The 23,154-nt window shown below is 38.0% G+C and overlaps 1 protein-coding gene across 6 annotated transcripts in view; it reads left to right on the top strand.

The window, feature by feature from the left end:
- Window positions 1–23,154, top strand: part of fgf12a (fibroblast growth factor 12a) — a 202,770-nt gene that overhangs the window by 290 nt on the left and 179,326 nt on the right. For 2 of the 6 annotated variants that reach the window (XM_051877715.1, XM_051877736.1), the window contains exon 1: window positions 19,817–20,700. The exons of 2 other annotated variants lie outside the window; for them this stretch is intronic. In XM_051877715.1, the coding sequence (XP_051733675.1) occupies window positions 20,505–20,700 (196 nt within the window). In that variant the 5' untranslated portion in view covers window positions 19,817–20,504. Of the gene's footprint in view, window positions 1–6,644; window positions 7,362–19,816; window positions 20,701–21,683; window positions 21,732–23,154 lie in introns of those variants that run through there. 2 more of the 6 variants (XM_051877705.1, XM_051877726.1) reach the window with 2 other exon arrangements.

The raw sequence follows: 23,154 nt of genomic DNA on the forward strand, positions 1-23,154 counted from the left end.
TTAGCGAACTGCAAAAGATCCGGTACATGTGGACGTTCTGTTAGTATGGGATCGTATTTAATGCTATGTAGTTGGTGTTGAGTGGGTAGATCAGATAACACATGAACATTAGCGTTGAGAGTGTGTGCCAAGAAACAGGCAGCGACTGCTTTCTTTCCTCCTGTGCAGATGCTGAGCAAATAAATATCCTGTATGTAAACATACCACATCCACGCAAGACACAAACCTGGCTGTTTCGTTACTTGAATTAACCACGTTGAAAACGGGGACTTTTTATTTCATACATTTGAACAAGAGCTTGTGTGACTTTTTGTGAAAATGTATTTCTGTCAACTAAGGGCTGGGCCAGCTATAAAAAGTGCTGGTTGTCCACTTTTTGGGAGAGATGAATGTGTGTGTGATGTGGATTTTGTGAAACTGAGCCCGCTGATCAGTATGTGCGTAACTGCAGAGCATTCAAGCCAAAAGGAACTCTCTCCATCACCATATGCACTGCAATGTTGTTAAGCAATTAAAGGCAGAGAAGACAATCCACTATCAGCTTATGTTAAATCAAATGGAATGTCAAACGGTGTTGATCAGAATGGACACACATGATGAATGTGTATTGATTTTTGAACTGGCATATTTCTTCAGCGTTGTGAGCTTTTGTTCTTATTTATAAGAGAAGTGACTATGACACTTTGTCAAAACAGACACACAGGGAAGGTGGGGACAGAAATGCATGTGCATTCCCAGTGTAAAGGTTTTCACCCTGTTTTCCTAGCTTCATTAAGCCTGACATCTTTGTGCTGACCTACACATCTTTTCTGTTTGTCCATCATTTTTCATAAATAAGTGCACTCCATCCTCTCCATCTTGCTGCCTTAATATAGTTTTTTCTCATCTATTCAATCCCTTCTCTTTGTCTATCTATCTATCTATCTATCTACATTGTACTGTGAATGCTAAAGAATTTACAGAATTATAGATTTAGCTTTACAATCACATCTGTACAGGATTAATCCTCATAGATGTGAAAGACAAAAGGTCAGAACATTTACAAATGTTTTGCTTTACATTTGTAAGGCCTCATGGCAACAAGATCATTAATAACTCAGTCTGGAAGAGAGAGGCATGGGTAGATGAAACTTTGCTCTGTTAGCAGGAAATGATCCTGTCAATAGCACAATGTGAATCTAGCCTAACCTGCCCTTTACTTGTATATGCTCTTCTCTTCTCTTCTCTTCTCTTCTCTTCTCTTCTCTTCTCTTCTCTTCTCTTCTCTTCCTGGCTTTGGCGATGGAATGATTCAGTTATTCTGCTGCAGAGAAGAGACACAACTCTGTAGCTACAGTATAGGTCATGCATGCAGCAAGCAGGTAATTTCTCTTGCTCATTTTTAGCACTTTTTGTCAGTAATTAGGAACTCCAGTTTCAAAAAACAAATCAGAAACATTTAGCAATTTGAAACAAACTGTCTTTGTAAGAAAGTTAGCCTTCTACAAATTTATTTTAGGATATACATGAACACCTTAAACACCTTTTTATTTTGTTTTGTTCTTGCTAATTGTTCTATTACTCTCAAATGTTTAAGTGGTGTTTATCTATAAGGTGACGTGCTATGTTTTTCTAATATTTCTTGGAATTAATGGATGGAATTTTTTGAAAGATTTTTAAAGAATGGTTCTAAACCTTTCCTTAAATTGTATTCTATAACCCATTTTTCCAGTGTACTTTTTACAATGTACTTTTTGTGTTGTTAAAATTCTTTTTAACAATTTTAGATTGATAATTTTTTAAAAGAAGTTTATTCTGCTCTTAAGGCTTTTGTAATATTATAAATGTCTTTGCTGTCTTTTGAACTTTCACTTTTGATTGAATGCATCCTTGATGAACAAAAGTATTAATTTCTTTAATTTTCTGGTCCCACTTTATATTAGGGGGGCCTTAACTACTATGTACTTGCATCAAAAAATAAGTACAATCAGGGGTTAAATTGGGATTTGTTATGTGGGGGGGCTCTGTGGTTTCAGGGGTGCATCTGTATGCGAAGACAAACTAAAATATAACAAGTTGAGAGAGCCGTCTGCTATGAACACTAAAATGCAGATCAAAATCATTCTATAGTAGTGTGCAAAGCTACATCTGATGACAATTAAATCTTTCTGTAGGCCTGTGCCTTCTCCTTTGTGTCAGTATCAAATATAAGAGTGATGTTACCATTAAAGGAGAGAATATAAAATACGGAGTTCGACATTAAGCCTTGTTTTGTGCTTGTCCTTTGGATAACTAAAATGGTCAATAACTTGTCAGAGTAAAAAAGTAGCTTGCCTGGAAAAAAAATCTAACTAAATTTATGTTTAATCTTTTATTTAAAATTCTTACATTTGATAAACTAAAATAGTAAGACACTATAGGGCTGTTACCAAATTAAATAATTTACACTGAAAAAGTACAACTGCATTCAATAATGTTATGAGATTCTTTAAATATTTTTGAATATACAAATAAGAAATGTTGGTGGGAAATGTGTACTTTTAAACATGAAATTAAACTGCCAGTAGATGGCGGCAAGTGACTGTCTTAATGAGTGAGCCACTGAGTCGTTTATTCAAACGATTCATTTAAAAGGCTGAATCAAGAATGAAGCAGTTGTTTATGATTGGGCCATTGAATCTTCACTTAACCGATTCGTTCAAAACGCTGAATCATTCAAAACGGCTGAGCGTAGCTGCAAGATCCGCTGGTTCTGCTTTGTTTTGAACTATTTTCGCTGCTACAATAGAACAAAAAACAGGTAATATTGCACCTAAAACGTAAGTGATTAATATTAACTACTTGTTTATTGAACTGTTGTATGAAATTAGTGTAAATTTCAATCAAGGTGATATTCAGGAATTCAGCACTTTCGGTCGTGTGATGCTTAACTTTATCATATGTCTTAAATAGCTAGCTATAAAAACCCCACATATTGAATTTTTATTCCAACATGATAACTGAGTTTCTTTGTGTGAGCAGAGCTCATTTGTTTTGAATTCTCCTTAAGAGGTTACAAGCGCCTCAACAGCGCAATAGGCTATCACCGCCAATATACATTACATATATTACTATCCACTATCAATCGCCACTTAAGCTAAATTAATCATTCTCGCGTTTTGGTTATTGACATTTTGATGGATCTCAAAATCATTCAGTCACTGCTGTAAAGGGTTCAAATATGCAAAAAATGCTGGAAAACTGAAGAATCTGCAGGACCTGGAGATTTTTTCTGAAGAACAAAGCTCAGTTTAACTGCTCAGGACAAACAAGGGACTCATGAACAACCATCACAAAACAAAAAAACAGTCGTAGATCATCCAGGTAACCACACACAGTATTAAGAATCAGTGGTTCACATACTTATGAATGGGGTTATTTTAATAAATTCAGCTATTTTTTTTTGTCTTGTGGATTATATGTAAACATCTTTTATGTAAAATATCTTACTCAGAACAGTACTAAATAAAAAATAACATGCATTTTGTATTATCGCCCTTATTTTGTTAAAATTATTAACATTTTCACAGATTCTGCAAGTGGTTCACATACTTTTTCTTGCCATTGTATAGTCAAAAGTTATTAGCATTTTTGTAAAAAAAATTATAACTTTTGACCACAAGGTGGCGCTGCACCGAAACTTTTTGTGTACTGTCATGGCATGGTGCCAAAGACCCATACCAAGTTTCGTAATGATATGCTAATGCATTTATAAAACACAGCATTTTAGCACAAAATTCTAAATGGTCGACGGCCAAAATGGCCGACATGGGAAAATTGGATATCATTCGACTCGGCATGATGCCCCGAATGTAAAGAGACCAAATTTAAAGGGGTCATGAACTGTGTTGGTTTATTGTTTTATAATGTTTCCTGGGGTGCACTTATGCACTTAATGTTAGTATGCTTTTTACATCCAAAATTGTCATAATTCATGAATAAAAGGCATTTTTCCTACCCTGATTTTGGCCCTCTGATTTGAACGCTCCGTTTTAAGGGGCATGTCTGCTGTGAGACTTCAGTGTAAACGCCCACTGCTGTGATTGGCTGACATCTTTGCATATGAAAATATCCAAGTATTACTCTCTTTTAGCGCATTTTTACTATTACAGCTCTAAAGTTAACTAATCGTGAAAAGTGTTGCATTATATTTAGATCTATTATATTTAGATCGTGGCATGAAAGGTTGTAGAGATGAACACTGTGTAGCCGATCACAGACATGTTGTTGAGCGCATGACAGCAGTGATCTCGTCATTGCAAGTCAATTTCTGCACACTAACAAATGCTTTCATCTTCACTAACAGTGCAAACGCGATATAACTAAAAGATTCGTTGAATAAAACGGGAGTTTTGCGCGTCAGTCACTGATAAACTCGCACTGTTTGATTGACAGCCTCAGCATGCGCTGCTCCAGCGATTACAAAGGGGGCTTTCTTTGAGCTTTCTTTCTATAATTTAATCACCGTTAAATAACTGATTATTTTCATCCTACTAAGAGAAACAACGCAAGTTGACGTTTAGTCACTGGTTTGATTTACTGACACACAGAGAAAGATCATCTGACTGTACGTGAATCATTAATATCAGATCAGGCATTAGAATTATCACAGTTACTCACGTTGTTGCGTTACTGTCAAGTTCAGGCACTGCACAATATTTTGTAATCCTCAACGGCATGTTTATTGCTTGGTAGCTCGATCTGGTTTAGCACCACATGGGACTATGTTACTATGCATGTCATGCGCGAATCGGTGGGCGGGGCTAAACAGGCAGTGATGAAGTAGGCGTTGATCTTCTTCTGCAGAGGAGGTGCTTGCTGCCCTTTGACGTCATAGATCCCCACTTTGTAAATCCTGTCGTTTTCTGGGTCTGGTGTCAATTAAAGCTTTTATTGGACTGTCAAGAAAGTTTTCAGCTCTAAAACTTACAGGATATTCTTATAGTATGATGACCTCTTATATGTCAAAAGCTCAAGGAAAATTTGATTTCTCATGTCATGACCCCTTTAAGATTTTGGTCCCTTCAGAAGTTATAAGCAAAAATAGCCATTTTTTGTATCTCCGGACCAGTAGGTGGCGCTGCGCCGAAACGCTGCATGTTGCCTCAGGCCATGCTTGTGATTACATGTACCAAGTTTGGTCTGAATACAATAAAGCGTTGCGGAGATGCAGCCTTATGTCTATTTTCGCAAGCACTATGTAAAATTCATTTGTGTGTTTTGCGAAAACAGTTTGAGAAATTGACTTGAATTCCATAACTTTTTGTCGGCATGGTCTGAAGATGATCTGGTTCAATTTTCGTGAAAATCGGAGTAAAGGCCAAGGAGGAGTTTGAAAAAGTAGGTTTTTCAGAAAATTCAAAATGGCGGAAAAATTTTCATGACGGAAATGACGTCATAGGGTGCAATCGATTTTTGTTTCTAACCCTTACGATTCAAAAGTTATTAGCATAAACATGAGTGCAACTTTGGACAGCTAGTGGCACTAGAGGGATTGAGTTAGAGACTCCAAATTTGCTATGGTGACAGACTGTCTTCTATCTGTGTGCCAAATTTCATAACTTTCCCACAAGCAGTTCCATAGGCTGCCATAGACTTCCAAAGTGGAAACTAAAGAATAATAATAAGAACACCAATGATTACAATAGGTGCCTACACACCTTTGGTGCTTGTCCCCTAATTACAGATACATGTAGGTATTTTTAAAATATAAGTACAATGTAAAAACATGTATGTACAATAAGTGCATTGTATCTAATATAAAGTGGGACCAATTTTTTTTTTTTTTTAATTCTTACTGACCCCAAACTTTTGAATGGTAGTTAAGGTTCCAGATCTCATTAGTTGCTTATTAGAATGCATATTAAAACTTTTGAAAAGTAGTGTGTATATAATGCATTAAAAACTCTTATTATTACTGGTTAAATGTGAGTATATATATAGTATCAAAAAACTTTTAAGACATATAATTATACTGTAAATACAAATAATTAAAAAAAAAATGTCAAGGATGTTTCTTCTTATGGTGTAATTAGGTATGTGATTTGGAGTGTTTTATATTTTTACATTTTAGTGTTGTATGTTATCCTGATGGTGTTGCATTTGTGTTGGTAATTTTTGTATGCCTTCATTGGCACAGTTGTTTAAAGTCATCATATGGTCTTCCTTTGTGTCATTGCCTGTACATTTTACAGTAACAAACAAGATTTTAATAGTTCAGATAGATACATTAAAATTGAATGACATTATAATATTATTATGGTGGAGCTCTGGCAACTGCAGCTGAGTGTGAATATCCCCACAAAGCAGTCATTTTTCCCTAATGGGGACATTTTTTGATCGATTGATTTCTTTAAATGCAGAAAGTTTTCTGTGATGGGTAGGTTTAGGGGTAGGGTTTTTGGGATAGAATATACAGTTTGTATAGTATAAAAAATGATTATGTCTATAGAAAGTCCCCATAAAACAAACATAATAGGTCAAAATGTGATTCCTCGTTATCATTTATTGCAAGCTGCAAAAAGTAAAACACATGGTGTAATATTCCGGTTTCAAGATTTGATAAACTGTAAGAATGGGTCTACCAATTGCCATGGTGAATACTGAATACACAGTCCTTGCACTGTTATTCTGAATATTAAAGTAAGTTAGCGCCTAGCAGGTGAAAGCGTTGGCCTACAGCATCCTCTAGCGTACGGACCAGATCAAGGCAGGTGCGAAACTTCTTAACCATGCGCTAAAAAAAATCGTTGTCTTTAAATGTAGTCTGCATCTGACGTAGGCTATACGCCTTTCTTCGGCTCCCTGTGGACACGAAACAATTGGCGTTGTAATCCAACTATCTATGCCGCCAGTTGCCCCATATTGCAAAAATGCATCGCGCGCATTACCTCATCAGCGGCCGTTCTGTCACTCATCCGTGCAGTTGAACTTTCGCGTGCACGGGGCTCTCATTTCACGTCTGCTATTAAAGACCAAGTCATGTGCACATTACCCTAACGTCCTTGCGCAGCCTGCATCTGGAGCTAAATATGCTAAAGCGAGTACTCACTAGTCTACTACTGGGAAAGAAGCAGCAGGATGCACTCAAGATGCCTCGCTCGAGACTTTATTCATTTGCCCTCTGCTGTTTTTGATGCTCCGAACACATAAGCTGCCCTGTATAGCCACTCGAGGGGCTCACACTACCGTCACCCTCTGTTGTGATCCTGTGCTCGTTTGCGTGGATTGACGAGGGACCCACACCAACTCAATGAGGATTCTGAGGCACTTCCTGAAGAAAGGAGCGCATATGCTGCAGTGTCTCTGTGGACAACGATCGGAGCCGACCACAACCACCAGCGGTGAGACATTTAGCTGTGCATGCTCTCACTTGAGCGATGAAAAACGCTCTCATTGGCCGCTGGCGCTGGTGAGCACATCTTCCGTTTCTGCGGTACTATGCGCTCCCACTCCACGCATTTGTGCTAACTTGTTTGTGAGGGCTCATGCGACTTCTTGCGACCACTCATGTCATTCCATCTCGCATCTTATGACACGAATCGCATCTCCATCATGGTCATGAGCAGAACCGCTGCTGCTGGGTGCAGTCTCAGCAGTTTAGTAGCGAAATCCGTGTCAAGGACATTTTTATTGGTACTGGGAACAAAGAAAGCAGGGTGAATGTAGGAAACTGTTGATGCATATGCAGCAAATGCGGTCTGCGAGGCTACGGCAGACAGACACGTCCCGAGCTCGTTTGAGGTGAGATGAGCTTTCTAAAACAGTCATCGGCAAAAGAGCTTGAGTGTCTTCCAGAACAGGGAACTTCTGCACGTCGTTCAGCACCCTGGACATCGACTCGATTCCGCATCGCTACCAACTCTGCCACAGCTGACGCTCACCTCCTCCAGAGAGTAGCCCGTGCTTCTCACTGCACATTTCAGAAAATCAGGAGGCCCGTCCTTGTAATAATTTTATGTAACGTGTGTTATAAGTTTCACGAGAGTATTTCATAATCAGCCCATTTGTAAAATTCATTTGATTCCAAATCTTTCTTCCTTCATCGAAGACAAATGTATATGACACCCTTATAGTCTCACTTTCACATTCACTTCCATTGTATGAAGTACTGAAAGTGAATGGTCACTGAGGCTGTCATCCTGTCCAGCAGCTTCCATTGTGTTCCACAGAAGAAATACAATTTTAGAAAGACATTATAGAATGAGTCAATTATTTTAGAGAGAGGACTTTTTAACTGCTTGTAAACAAATGGGGAATTAAACATCATACACAGTTTATACACAGCATTTGCATATGTATGCAGCCACAGAGAGTGTGCATAACAATGTTATGCTGCTGCTGTGTAATCCTTCACTTCATTAGGCTTGACAAGCCTCAAGCCTCTGCTATACACCTTTTCTGTTTATCCATTCAACTTAATTGTGCACAGAAAATCAGTTCTATTCAGCTGTGCTGCAACACATAAAATATATTTTTTTCTGCTTTGAATGATTGTATATATTTAAATTAGGGCTGTCAATAGATGATGTGCCATTATTTTTTGCAGCTAATCTGTTAACACAGTGGTATCTTTAAATGCACAAATTATATTTCAGTAATGTCTCTTATAGTAAAATACATGTGCACTGCAAACGTTTAAGCAAGCTAGACAATGGTAAATTTAAGCAACAAGTGCTCATCTCACTCGCATCAAAAACCCAATCAAACTGCACAAGAAACAGAAACACTGAACTCAGTGTAAATATGCAATCTAATGAAATATAACAATTTTCCTCACTAACAAATATTTATGACATATTTGTTTAAAATGCAGTATTATATTAACTTCAGCAAGTATAAATTTAAAAAAGTTAAATTTAATAAGTTAAAGATCAACTTAATGTGTCTTTGTCCCTCCCACATTAAAATGTTTTTGCCATAGCTGGCCGATGAGGAAAAGAAAATAAAGCTGGATCTGTTTACAGCAGCATACTTTATTAACACACTCAGAAACACACAAATCACTCTTGAACAGAACAAAAAACATGAACAGAACAATCAACTTTAAACGCACAAATACGGAACAAAAACTCACTGAGAAAACACTCAGTATGTACTAACTCAAAGCAATCATCGAAATGATAAACAGGTGCAGTGTCCTAATCAAACAATCAAGTCAATAAGAAAACAAATGCAAACAAAGGAAACAGATCAGGAAACAGAGAAAAAAAACCCCTCAAAACTCAAAAACAGACCAAACATGACCGTTTTAGGTAAAATTATGATTTAAAATGTAATACAAGCTATGCGACTCTGTACATAGTTATTTTTTTTAAAGCCTTTGCAATGTATTTTGGTATGTACTATACACGTAATAAGCCAGGACTAAGCAGCACAGTTTTATCAAATATGTTACAACAGGTCTCTTCCCCATTGCTCTATCCACTCAGGGGCCCTTGTTCTGAAAAAGTATGCACATCACTGCTCTATACTTGCCTGTTGTCCCTAATAATCATACAGAACAGAGTTAAAGAGTCCAATTCCAAATGTAAAATGTTAACTGTTGAAAAAACAAAACAATCTGAATCAATTCCAATCGGAAGTGAGCATCCCTATGCCCTACTCACTCCGAAGGGCAGAGCCCTTGCAGTGAGGACTTTGCATGACAGAAATATGTGTAATGTATCACAACAAAACAAAAAAAATGATTCTGTTTATACATTAACTCCAACTCTCCCGCCATATCTACTGTAGATGAAAAAAAGATTTGTGAAGACTTGTCACCCTGGGTCACATGAACATAAATTATTAACATCACTGTGTAAACTACAAAAACACGAATTTGTGAAAACATCATGTGCATTATGAGATGTGTAGTGTATCTTTACAAAGTGACATCGCTAACTACTGGCCTGGCAGCATAATACAGTGTTTTTAGTAATTTTTACGGATCAATGTGAACGGGGATTGTTTTGTCTGTAGCCCTACACACACAAAAAAGTTTTAGTACATTGTTGTTGTGTAAACTTACCCATAGTTACATATGTTTTTTGACTCCACCATATCTTCGACATACTTTTAACTATTCCTGTAAGTTTGCCTTTAAAGTTCCAAAAGTCTCAGATAATGAGTTGACAATGCTCCTATTGTGCATTTTTCTAATGTAATACCTTCTTTTGGTTTAATACACATTTGTGCAAAACCTGATGATCATGTTATCCCAGCATGATTTGAGAATGTTCATCTGTGTGCTTCAGTGGAAACAAAAACATCTGACCATCTGTAGAAAAGAGGTCATATGATCATTGCCACAAATGTGCTTATTTGATTAGCTACCTACAAAATAATTAATTATAAAATAATTAATTATAATTATTTAATTAATTCAATAATTAATTATTCTGTAATTATAAATAATATTAATTATTTATTATTCATTTTATATAATACGTTTTGTTTTACACTTTTCCCAAATCATAAAGCTTTCAGATTTAAATTTCCAACCTTTGGACTGCATTAGATATCACATCTGGTCAAAAGTGGAAAGAACAATATTCTTGATCATTTGTGTAGCATGCATCCACTCTTACTGCACCGATTTCATATGAATCTTGCAACACTGACATTTTGTCTAATTGATGGTTCTGTGAGACATATGGTATATTCAGGGTTCACCTTCTCCTTGGCCAGTGGCATGTGATGAGCAAAATGTGCTAATGAAACACTTTGTGTTCCATCACAGGGATGCCTCATTCCTCAGGTTTTGATTGCATATGACCCTGTGACTAAACTGGGTTTTGAAACCAGGGCAGCAGTTCTCAGGAGCATGTTCAGGAGACATCATGCACAGAGTTATCACTCCTCTCTAGAGTTTGCACATATCTTGGAAGAGTTCAAAATACTTATTTTATATTTATATTTATTATTATTATTATTATTATTATGCTTAGGACATTCTTGTGAATGTGCAATACAAGTATATACTTGATTAACACTGTTTAAACATTACAGCATATTGAACTGCTTTCTCTGTGCCCTCTGCATTATTGTGTTAATGTTTACATTTTATGCAGTGGGCATAAAAGCATTAGGAATAAAATGGTTTGATAGTGTAAATGCATAGGCTGGCTCAGCTAATGGAAGTGCATAATACAGCACACTCTCATCACAGTAAAAGCTGATAGGTCGATGAGAGATGCCTTGGTTCATTTTCATACTGTGAACACTAGGTGGCAATATTTATTTGAAAGATGTCTTTAAACAATTTTGGACACTGATGCTTTGTATCTCTGAGTATGAATGTGGAATAGTTTTGGTGATGTAAGGCAACCTGTAATACCCATATTGGACTGTGTGCCTTAGTTAAGCGATTCCTGATTATCTCTGTGTATTCAGTGTTGTGGTTGGTTATATCTCAGTTTAGTTGCCACTTATCAGAAATATTGCAAACCGGAAAAAAATTGTTTGTTGCATTTCAGCAAAGGCACTTACATGGAAACACATGCAAAGTGCTTGAGGCAACACTCATTATATTCATATTTAAATAGGGATGTGAGTGTTATATAACTGAGCACAATTCGCAGAACACTAATGGATTTAGGTTGTAGGTGCATTGTCATGGTCTCTTGAGTAAACCTGTCCTTAACACTTGCTGACAATCAATATTAGTTGAATTTTTAGGCAGAATATTTATATTTCTAGAATTGCACATGAGGAGCTCATCCTTTCCTGAGGTAATATAAAACAGCAGGTATTGTGACAAATGTCATATACCATTCTGTCTCAAGAGCTGCTTTTGTGTCAGAGATTAATGAAAACAAAATGTTGTGTGTCATTCGTTCAGACCTCTGAAATAGAGGTACTTGTAAATAATATATGTGACAACAATACCGTTGTAAATCTTCTCATCCATGACTTGCTTCCATTACATTAAGCAGTAATTTATGGTAATTTATATTACACAAGTCTTATCTATCCCATCTTCTAATTTTGTTACCTGATTCTCCATCCATGGTATTTGAGGAATTGGTAATTTAGACAAAGTACCAATAAAATGGAGCACATTAAAGTGCTGTCTATACTTGAATAGCATTGTATTAAGCCCATGTTGTTGCAAGGAGATGGCTGGAAGTGAATTCTTAGTCCCACATTAAATTTGGAAGAGGATGAAAGAGCACACTTCCAAAGCAGAGTGAATCTTTAATGCTGCAAGAGGCAAGAGGCTTTTTGTGTCAGAGCCATGTGATCCACCCGATCCACCCACTCAGCTTTTGCAGTGTCAGAAACCAGCGTGTACCCCTACAAGAGGACATGAAACCCCCCAGCCCTCCCTTCTCTGCTTGCCCCACCATGAATACCGTCTAAAACCCAGTGCTGTAGAATAGTGGTTCTTAATAGTGGTACTAAGGACCCACTGCTCTGCATGTTTTGTATGATCAACTGCAATAGTTAGATCTGACTGTATCTCTAAAGGGGAGGTGTTGTGTTATTACATTCATTTTTGATGTAGAACATCTCTGCAGCAGTGGTAACTTGTTACTAGAATTCTGCAGCAGTATAACCTTTACATATTTCTGCATCAGTGTTTCTACATCAGTACTACAAAATGTGACATTAAAAAGTGCATAAATCATTTGTTTTTCTAAAGTAACACGATCCAACACCAGCAGGTAAAGGTACAGCAGGAGTTGAGCCCATTGGCAGTCATGCTGATGCAAGTAAAGTAGGGAGCCCATTAAGTTTTAACATACCCCCTAAAGCATTTTTCCTCATATTTGGTTCCGGAGGGCCACTGCCCTGCAGACTTTAGTTCAAACCCTGATCAAACTCACCTATCTGTGATTTTCTAGTGATCCTGAAGACCTTGATTAGCTTGCTCAGGTGTGTTTGATCAGGGTTGGAGCTAAACTCCAAAAGTCCCCATTTCAAGAGCTCTCCAGGGCAAGATTTGAGGAACCCTGTCCTAAAGCATGCAGTAGATTTGCTGGGGGGGGGGTAATTGGGAATGAATGGGGGAAAGTAATGTGAGAGGAGGCGATTCCTCCATCGCGCTATGATTGGATATGGTTATGAATGGATAAGATTGGTTCGAGTGATAAATCCTGCCTTTTGTTTTTGTGCACGTTCCACGTTCGCGAATCATTCTGAATTAACAAAATGATGGCACTAATGGGAAGACTAATTAAAAAGTAAGTAAACAACTAGAACAGCTGAACATCAGTTCACAAAAAAAAAATATTGTTTAAATTGTTACTGCCTTTACTGTATTAAAACTAGAACAGCTGAACATCAGTTCACACACAAAAAAAATGTTGTTTAAATTGTTACTGCCTTTATTATTTTAAAATAAATGTTGATGACTTGATGAGATTTATACTTGGTTTTAATAAATATAACATTATTTACCATAGTTAATAAAAACTACAAAACAGAATTGTATTTGGATTATCTCTCTCTCTCTCTCTTAGATGTAAAGTTTAACTAGGAAAATGTGACAACATTAAGTGTAACTGGGACATGAATTTACATATGATTTATAAAAAAAATAAATAAAAAAATACTGTGTGGAGCCCTCCACCCTACCCAGCACTACCTGGCTAGATGTGATAGGGGGTTCTTCCTACTTTCCTTGCTGCAGCTCACATTCTTTTCACTGTAATTATGTGCATGTTTTGACAGTAGCCTTCACTCATGCATCAGCAGCAGTGTAGCAGGTCTAGTCAACCAACACTAAGCATTACATTCTTATCAATAAATGCTGTTTAAATCTATCCCAAGGGTTGTCATGATTTAAATACATACATCTAATCAAACACTATAGTCTCACAGTGTCTCACAGAAGGGCTAAGTTCTTTTAAAGAACTGGGTTTAAGAGGGTATTCATATGAGAGGGTAATCAGTAAGCTGCACAAAGTAAGCTGGCTACATTCCAGGCACGTATATATATATATATATATATATATATATATATATATATATATATATATATATATATATATAATCCCTCTACCCAGGTCCTACTCAACCCACTCTGCACAGGCCTCGAACCTGGGTCTCCGGTGTGGGAGTCAGACACTCTATCAAGGAGGCTAAAGGCTATAACCTCTAGTGTCAGTTGCTACAGCATCTCTTGTGATCAGAGGAGTGAGGTTTACTTGCACAGCAACTACTAGCTGGCCTCCATTACACTCACCCCCCTAAACCTCACTCCCATCTGGGTCACGGCACCAATGTGACTGTATGTTGGATGGAGTAATTTGCACTGAGATCAGGTGGATGGTCACTCAAGGTTGCTTTACTGGTCCTAGGACACAACCAAAAGGCTGGTTAGAATAGAGTGCATCGAAGTTGCATGAGAAGTCAGCAAGATGAGATATTAGACTCTTCTGCTGATGACATAGATCCACCCCGCAATATCATGTGCACAAACGCAACAACCAGTGGCGAGTTTTCCTAATTTATGCGTGAATTTAACTAACATTATTTAAACTCCGTTACACACACACACACACACACACACATATATATATATATATATATATATATACAGTATCTCACAGAAGTGAGTACACCCCTCACATTTTTGTAAATATTTTATTATATCTTTTCATGTGACAACACTGAAGAAATGACACTTTGCTACAATGTAAAGTAGTGAGTGTACAGCTTGTATAACAGTGTAAATTTGCTGTCCCCTCAAAATAACTCAACACACAGCCATTAATGTCTAAATCGCTGGCCACAAAAGTGAGTACACCCCTAAGTGAAAATGTCCGAATTGGGCCCAAAGTGTCAATATTTGCTGTGGCCACCATTGTTTTCCAGCACTGCCTTAACCCTCTTGGGCATGGAGTTCACCAGAGCTTCACAGGTTGCCACTGGAGTCCTGTTCCACTCCTCCATGACGACATCACAGAGCTGGTGGATGTTGGAGACCTTGCGCTCCTCCACCTTCCGTTTGAGGATGCCCCACAGATGCTCAATAGGGTTTAATCCATCACCTTTACCCTCAGATTCTTTAGCAAGGCAGTTGTCGTCTTGTAGGTGTGTTTGGGGTTGTTATCATGTTGGAATACTGCCCTGCGGCCCAGTCTCCGAAGGGAGGGGATCATGCTCTGCTTCAGTATGTCACAGTACATGTTGGCATTCATGGTTCCCTCAATGAACTGTAGCTCCATAGTGCCGGCAGCACTCATGCAGCCCCAGACCATGACACTCCCACCACCATGCTTGACTGTAGGCAAGATACACTTGTCTTTGTACTCCTCACCTGGTTGCCGCCACACACGCTTGACACCATCTGAACCAAATAAGTTTATCTTGGTCTCATCAGACCACAGGACATGGTTCCAGTAATCCATGTCCTTAGTCTGCTTGTCTTCAGCAATCTGTTTGCGGGCTTTCTTGTGCATCATCTTTAGAAGAGGCTTCCTTCTGGGACGACAGCCATGCAGGCCAATTTGATGCAGTGTGCGGCGTATGGTCTGAGCACTGACAAGCTGACCCCCCACCCCTTCAACCTCTGCAGCAGTGCTGACAGCATACGTCTATTTCCCAAACACAACCTGTGGATATGACACTGAGCACGTGCACTCAACTTCTTTAGTCGACCATGGCGAGGCCTGTTCTGAGTGGAACCTGTCCTGTTAAACCGCTGTATGGTCTTGGCCACCGTGCTGCAGCTCAGTTTCAGGGTCTTGGCAATCTTCTTATAGCCTATGCCATCTTTATGTAGAGCAACAATTCTTTTTTTCAGATCCTCTGAGAGTTCTTTGCCATGAGGTGCAATGTTGAACTTCCAGTGACCAGTATGAGAGAGTGAGAGCGATAACACCAAATTTAACACATCTGCTCCCCATTCACACCTGAGACCTTGTAACACTAACGAGTCACATGACACTGGGGAGAGAAAATGGCTAATTGGGCCCAATTTGGACATTTTCACTTAGGGGTGTACTCACTTTTGTGGCCAGCGGTGTGTTGAGTTATTTTAAGGGGACAGCAAATTTACACTGTTATACAAGCTGTACACTCACTACTTTACATTGTAGCAAAGTGTCATTTCTTCAGTGTTGTCACATGAAAAGATATAATAAAATATTTACAAAAATGTGAGGGGTATACTCACTTCTGTGAGATACTGTATATGTAACGGAGGCCAGCTAGTAGTTGCTGTGCGAGTAAACCTCACTCCTCTGATCTCAAGAGATGCTCTAGCGACTGACACTAGGGGTTGCAGCCTTTAGCCTCCTCATTAGAGCGTCCGACTCCCACGCCGGAGACCCAGGTTTGAGGCCCGCGCATTGCAGGGCGAAAAGGACCTGGGTAGAGGGGCTACATATATATATCTGTGTGTGTGTGTGTGGCGTGCGGTCCATATAAACTGCGAATGCTCTGCATACCCAAGCCATTCGTGGACTCAGCAATTAATATTAACACTATAAATTCCTTTGTTTGAGTTATATCATAAAGCTTACATGATAAAATGTTGGGAATGCATAAGCAACTGTCCGTCATATATTTATTTGCGAAACCATAGTAATTTTCTTGAAATCTGTCAGTAACGGAGACTTCCGGGTAAGCTGATCTTACGGCAGCTTTGGAGCCTATGTTGTTACATATCTTCATCACTGTCGCGCTCATTGGTTTTCTGGCCTATGCAGGATTTAGGGCGCAGGGTAAGCTGTGCGCGAATCGCTCGCCCAACAGGAAAATGTGCTGCTGCTGCCAGATCTCGATCTCCGAAAATCACATTGTATTGGATACAAAACTAACTAGACTAAATCAAATTAAAAAGTCATAACTGAAACTGTTTTCATAGTATATTATTTTCTCCATGAGGAAATTTATTTTTACGAAAACTTAAAGGCTAAAATGTTAAAGATAGATTGTAAGCAGACAGACCTACTGTAACTATCCAAGTTTGGAATCTATGGTCTTCATTTGTTAATTCCACCAATTTGAATTATTTCAACATATTTTTTTTTTATTTATATTGGGTTTAATTAATTATATTTAATTAAAACCCTGTCATGGACATATAAATTACTGTTAAATATGTTTTAATTGCAATATTAAGACACAAATTATATTTTCTGAAAGGTATGACATCCCTTTCCTAAACAGGGTTATTTGTTTGCTTTCAAATTATAAATACATAAAAGATTTTATGCAAATTATGTGTTTTTAAAGAAACTCATACAATTTGCACATGTATTTTTTCTTATTTTGAGAAAACTGTGATATTTGGATGCAGTTTTTTGTTTGCATGTTATTGCCCCCACACCTAGCTATTGAACACACTGGATTATATAGGTATGATTGAATTATTATTTAAAATATTATTTTAAAATATCAAGATGACAGGGTGGACCAGCACATGACGGGGTGGACACATAAAGCAGAACACACAAAGCATGACAAAATATGACAATGAAACATTTATTCAACTTCTATTTATTAAAGCCCCCGCCGCTTATTCAATTTAGTTTACTTTGATTTAATTCATATTGATTCAATACATCTTAAAGCTGCAGTCTGTAACTTTTTTTGGTTAAGAATTATCCAAAATCAATTTTGAGCAGGTACATACCTGTATTGAATCAATATGAATGTTCAAAACTATCTCCTCACCTTAGCCCGATTCACAACGGTAAGCTTGCAATAATGTTTTATAATTTGAGTGGTACTGGTAGGTTTACACGGGAAATTCGAGCTTCCGCCGTTAGTCATTACGTTACGTCTGTATACATACAGGAGTTCCGGGTTATATTGGCTATATTGCATGTGCGTGGATGCAGCAGGCGGTAGATTGTGTGTAGCCTCTTCTTACAGCAGCTGGAATGTAATTAAACTTGTCATTTTGATGCTGGTTTGTAATCCAACAAGTTCAAAATGACAATCATCGTTGACAACTGGTGCATTGATAGACAACCCACATATACACCTCAAAACATTAGATTCTTCCTCGCTAAGGGAGCCGTGCCGATGCACAACCCGCGTAAAGATGATAATTCCACAAATGACAGCAATTTCAGGGTTCAAACAGAGATGGTGACAACGAGGCAAAACTTACGGACTGCAGCTTTAACTAAAAACCTCATGTAAACACCATATCATAAACAGAGAGAAACACACTTCTGAAAAGAAATCTAGATATACATTCACAAACAATAACAAAAACACAAACAATAAATCATTTATAAATTACAAAATATTATCTACAGCAGATAGTTCTATAAATTACAATATTTAATTTCTATAAATTGCAATATTAACTACAAATGAATGCTGTTTCCACCCTGTCATGTGTATGTCCACCCTATCGAGTCTTAAGTGGCCGACAGGGTGGACATTTTGGGTCAACGACAGGGTGGACATTTTGAGCTTCAATTAACATATTAGCTTACAACAAACTGTGACTAGCTAAATACCTAGTTTGGTTGTTGAAGAGAATTTGGTATATTTAAAATATTTTGAAAACATTGTATTCTAATCACTTCCGGCATATTTTATGCCGACAACATGTTAAGCTTTGGCAAAACAAGTATGCAAACTCAAATGAAGAAAATTTGTCAATTGGAAAGTCACCAACTTACTCACTTCAGCCATTGAAATTCCCACCACTGAAGAGACAAAAAATCTGTTGTCATGATGTCACTAAAGGGGATGGCCTTTTCTTAAAGGGACGATTCCCCAATATGACAGGGTGGACAACCATTCAAGGGACATGAAACAACTCATCTTTTTTATTAAATAAAAATATTGTTTTTATTACCAAATGATCAGTACACTCAAGTTGAGTAATCTCATATACTCTATTAATAAAAAATATTAATAGGAAAACTAAATTTTTAAAATTCATGATTTGACAATATTTTACTCTCATTCCAATTTAAAGAGCAGTGCATGGGACATAGCAAAAATAACACGCATCCTCTTATACAAAGCTAAACAAAATCTAGAAAATGTACCTAAAGAGCCAAGTAATGCTTTTGTTATGAATATAAAAACTTAGCCTTATATCACACACCCATTTGATAGTCATGTTTATGTTAATTTATCATGGCAAATGAGTTATTTATGTACAGGACACCAAAAGGCACCCTACAGTGATATTGACCCAACTAATATTTTATTATCCTCGCAGCGCGTCGGTTATGCGGAAATGATGTATACCCGGGCCTTAACCTCTCCAAATTGTAGTGGACTGGAGCTCACGGCTCACATCAGGAAAAATATGGGGGCTCACATCAGCAAAAATATATGTCCCAGGCATATATATATATATATATATATATATATATATTCAGACAGGATTGCAGTTTGGAAATGTAGTAGGACATTTTTGTGCAACAGTTAATTGATGAAAATTACATACTCGTGAAAAAGTGATTGCCAAGTGGTCGGTTAATAGATTGGATCAGCCAGACCTTAATATTATGGGCTGCCACATTATACACACCAAATACACTGAGCAATTACAGCAGTGGCAAACAGGAGGACGATCTGTATCATTAGTGTGTCTTTCAGTCGGAATAATAAACAGATGGACAAGCAGAATTTGAATTTAAATAGTTCTCTGTCACGGGATGTGCCACATTTCAAAAAATAAATAATGAACCAGGGTAACCATCTGTTGGACAATCCTCCTTTATTATTATTATTATTATTATTATTATTATTATTATTTTATCTCTTCCACTTGCTAGCGCTCGTTTACCCCGTGAATTCCTCATCCAAACCTCAATCACGTATGATTGCGTTGAGAGAGAGAGAGAGAGAGAGAGAGAGAGAGAGAGAGACTATCACACCCCATTCACTGTATCACATGCACATAACATTCCCTCAAATGGCTTCGCGAGGATTCGCACTGTTCTCGTTGTGCTGGACACTTGACCTTTAAATTACAAATGATTTTGAGCAGAATAAGAAATTTCGACGTGAAGAACATGCAATGAACTCGACCAGAAGAACTATGAAGAGCTGTAAAATAATTTTGAGAGCTCAGAGTTTCAGTGAAGTTGTATACGCGTCACTCATATATCACTATAGTGTCTGAGAACGTGCGTTCTTGTGCCATGGGCTCCATTTATTATCAGGATTCATGCAAAGTTATCTGGAATGAACTAGACATGTGAATCATGTAGCAGTCGCTTGGAGGAGGAATTACGCGTCTGCTGTCCTCGGCACCTGGAATACCTGCGTGACAGGTTATCCATGTTCACATAGGACGTCTTTTTAATTTATCTATATTTTTTTTGCATCTAAGATGGAGAACGGAAAATGTGCTTTATATAATCTTATGTGAAACTCACAGGTGTCTGAGTAGATCGTCTGAGAAGAGGATGAGATTTCATTCCTAATTCACATGATACTCTGGATTTTTCGCAGGAAATCGGAATGAGATCTGGCTGAATTTTCGAGGGAAATTAAGTATCGTTCTATTCATTATTACCAGTTATTGCGTTAACAGCTGCACTAGCTCGTTTTATTGAATACTCGAGATGGCCGCGATCGCCAGTTCTTTGATCCGACAGAAACGCCAGGCGCGGGAATCCAACAGCGATCGGGTCTCTGCCTCCAAACGACGCCCCAGTCCCAGCAAAGACCCTCGCTCTCTCTGCGAGCGACATTTCCTGGGGGTCTTCAGTAAAGTCCGCTTCTGCAGCGGCAAGAAAAGACCTGTTCGCCGGCGACCAGGTCAGTGCTGGATGCTTTTTAAGACTACAGCCCCCACCCGAAGCCTCTGCTGCAGTCTACAGATCCGCTATAGAAACATATAACCTCCACTGTATTTTATTGCAATGAAACCCCCCAAAATCCCACCTGTTTCATAGCTCAAGTGTTGTCTATTGGTATTCACCAAACGATTTGCCATCCTAACAATCTGAACGCACAAATCGTTTTATGTTTATAAATATGATATATATATATATATATATATATATATATATATATATATATATATGTTTTATTAATGTCATTATTACTGTTATTGATTAATTCAGTGGTTTTGCCATTTTGATCAGAGGCTGTGCAATTGTTAAAATATCATTTTCTGCAAGAATGCAATTGATAAGTTTGCCCGTTATGAAGTGCAACAATGCAATTTTGTAATAGCCAGAATCCAGTGGCACTGCAGTGCATCAGGGCATTCTTAGATGAAATGTTTAGTGCAAAATTTTCCCCTGATGGAAAATCCAGCATAAACTGGCAAATGTGTTTTGGAATATGACAGAACCATCTTGAACCAGCAACAAACCAGCTACCAGCTGTTTGAGCTGGATTTTACACCAGCTAATGATCAGCTTAGACCAGCTATAAAACCACAGCAACAAAACACATTTACCAGCTTAAGCTGGATTTTCTAACAGGGACTGCTTTACTGCAGTGTAGGGAGGGATTGTACAGTTAGTTTTATTGATGGACATGGTCTCACTGCCCACTGAACCACGCTATCATTCTTTTTTCGCCTCACAGAAAATTGCACGAAGCATGTAAAACGAAAAAAAAACAAAACAAAAAAAAAACTACACAGCTGTCCTCTACTCCTTCTCAAATAAAAAACCTTCTCATGATGTAGGACCAGCGCATACCCTCTTCCCAACATATGATCAGTTATTTGACGGCTGTTGCTGCAGAATTTGTCTGTAAAAATGTTGTTTTTCCTTCTCCCCCGTAAGATGTGCCCTCGAAACCTCCACAGGTGTCCCGTAAGGGCGTCAGGCTAGGTCAGTAGCTCAGCCTCCATCCATGTGCTGTCTTCCAGTTACCCACCCCATTTCGTGCTCATGGGGGACTAGCTCCTGTCTAATGGCAGTCGTGAATGTCTGCCCTGTCCTTGTAGTATGCTTCCGACTATTGTTCTATCTCTGTGTCTTTATATAATTTTTATGTATGCCTTATGTCTCCTTCTCTCTGTCTCTACCTCCTTTTTTCTTTTGTCCCTTCTTTACTCCCTCTGAGCCCCTCTTTTCGGTCTCTCTCTACTATTTATGTTTCTGTCCCCGTATCATGTGTGCTCTGTCCCCTCCATCTGTTTCCGTGCAGTGAGGCTCGTGTTTGCTCTGTGCTGCTGATGTGTCATGTTTCTCCTGTCAGTTGTGGTGACTTAAATAGTCAAGGTGACCATTCACCATTTCATGATCATGGCATCATCTATCAACACATCTGATTGTAACTGTTTCTGTTTCTGGAATGAGGCAATATGGAACATGTATGGTTGAACAGAAATATCTTTACATTGTATGAGAAAATATGCAAACAGTGTTGATAAAAATATGACATGCATTATCTCAGGTAAATAGACACACACTTATACATTAAGTTCATACATTGCTACATGAGTAGAGACATGCATGTTTACGTTTCTCACAGAAACTGTCAGGAACATGTCCAAGTCATATTTGACCCTAAAAATCAAATAAGAAATTTTATTTTGCACAAAGACAATTAATCCCTTTCAATGTTTTTTTTTTTTTTTTTTTAATACATTGTGACATTATTTTAATGCCTCCAAAATTCTTATTTTGTAATGCAAAAAAAAAAAAAAAAAAAAATTATTGTATTGAAGTAACTAAGTTCTAGTTCTAGCTTCAGACTGGCGGTAGAAGGTCATCACAGATTTTATTGGCCAAGGACCGCCCGAGACCATTCTCCTATTAGAGACATGACCGACATGTAAAGCGACCAATCTCAGTTTGTTTTGTTCCGCGTCATGTTTAGAGTTTAGGGGCGTAAAAATGTATAGTCGATGTCCCTACGATAACAGACTGGCGTGCATCTAATGAATTATACATTCAAGAACATTTTGCAAGTTTACTGCAACAATGGCTCTGCGAACTTCACGTTCTTTTGAGAATCCAGCATTTAGTTGGTCCAGATAAGCGCTCATTGTCACAGTCGTAAACATGGCGCCTTTCTTCTTCCACGAGGGGGTTTGGTGTCATGACAGTTTTTTTTTCCCAGGTGGACCGTTAAAGAACTCAACACAACCCAGCTTGGAATTCAGTCAAGAACAGATAGACACTCTCACCAAAGAAAATAACTTTCTAAAGCACTCTGTTCACACACTCACCACTCAGCTCACCTTCGTTATCGCAGAAAACAAAACCATGAAAGAGAACATTCTGGACTTGCAATCGAGCAGCATGC

The sequence above is a fragment of the Ctenopharyngodon idella genome, chromosome 2 (genome assembly GCF_019924925.1).
Source record: "Ctenopharyngodon idella isolate HZGC_01 chromosome 2, HZGC01, whole genome shotgun sequence".
Lineage (NCBI taxonomy): Eukaryota > Metazoa > Chordata > Actinopteri > Cypriniformes > Xenocyprididae > Ctenopharyngodon > Ctenopharyngodon idella.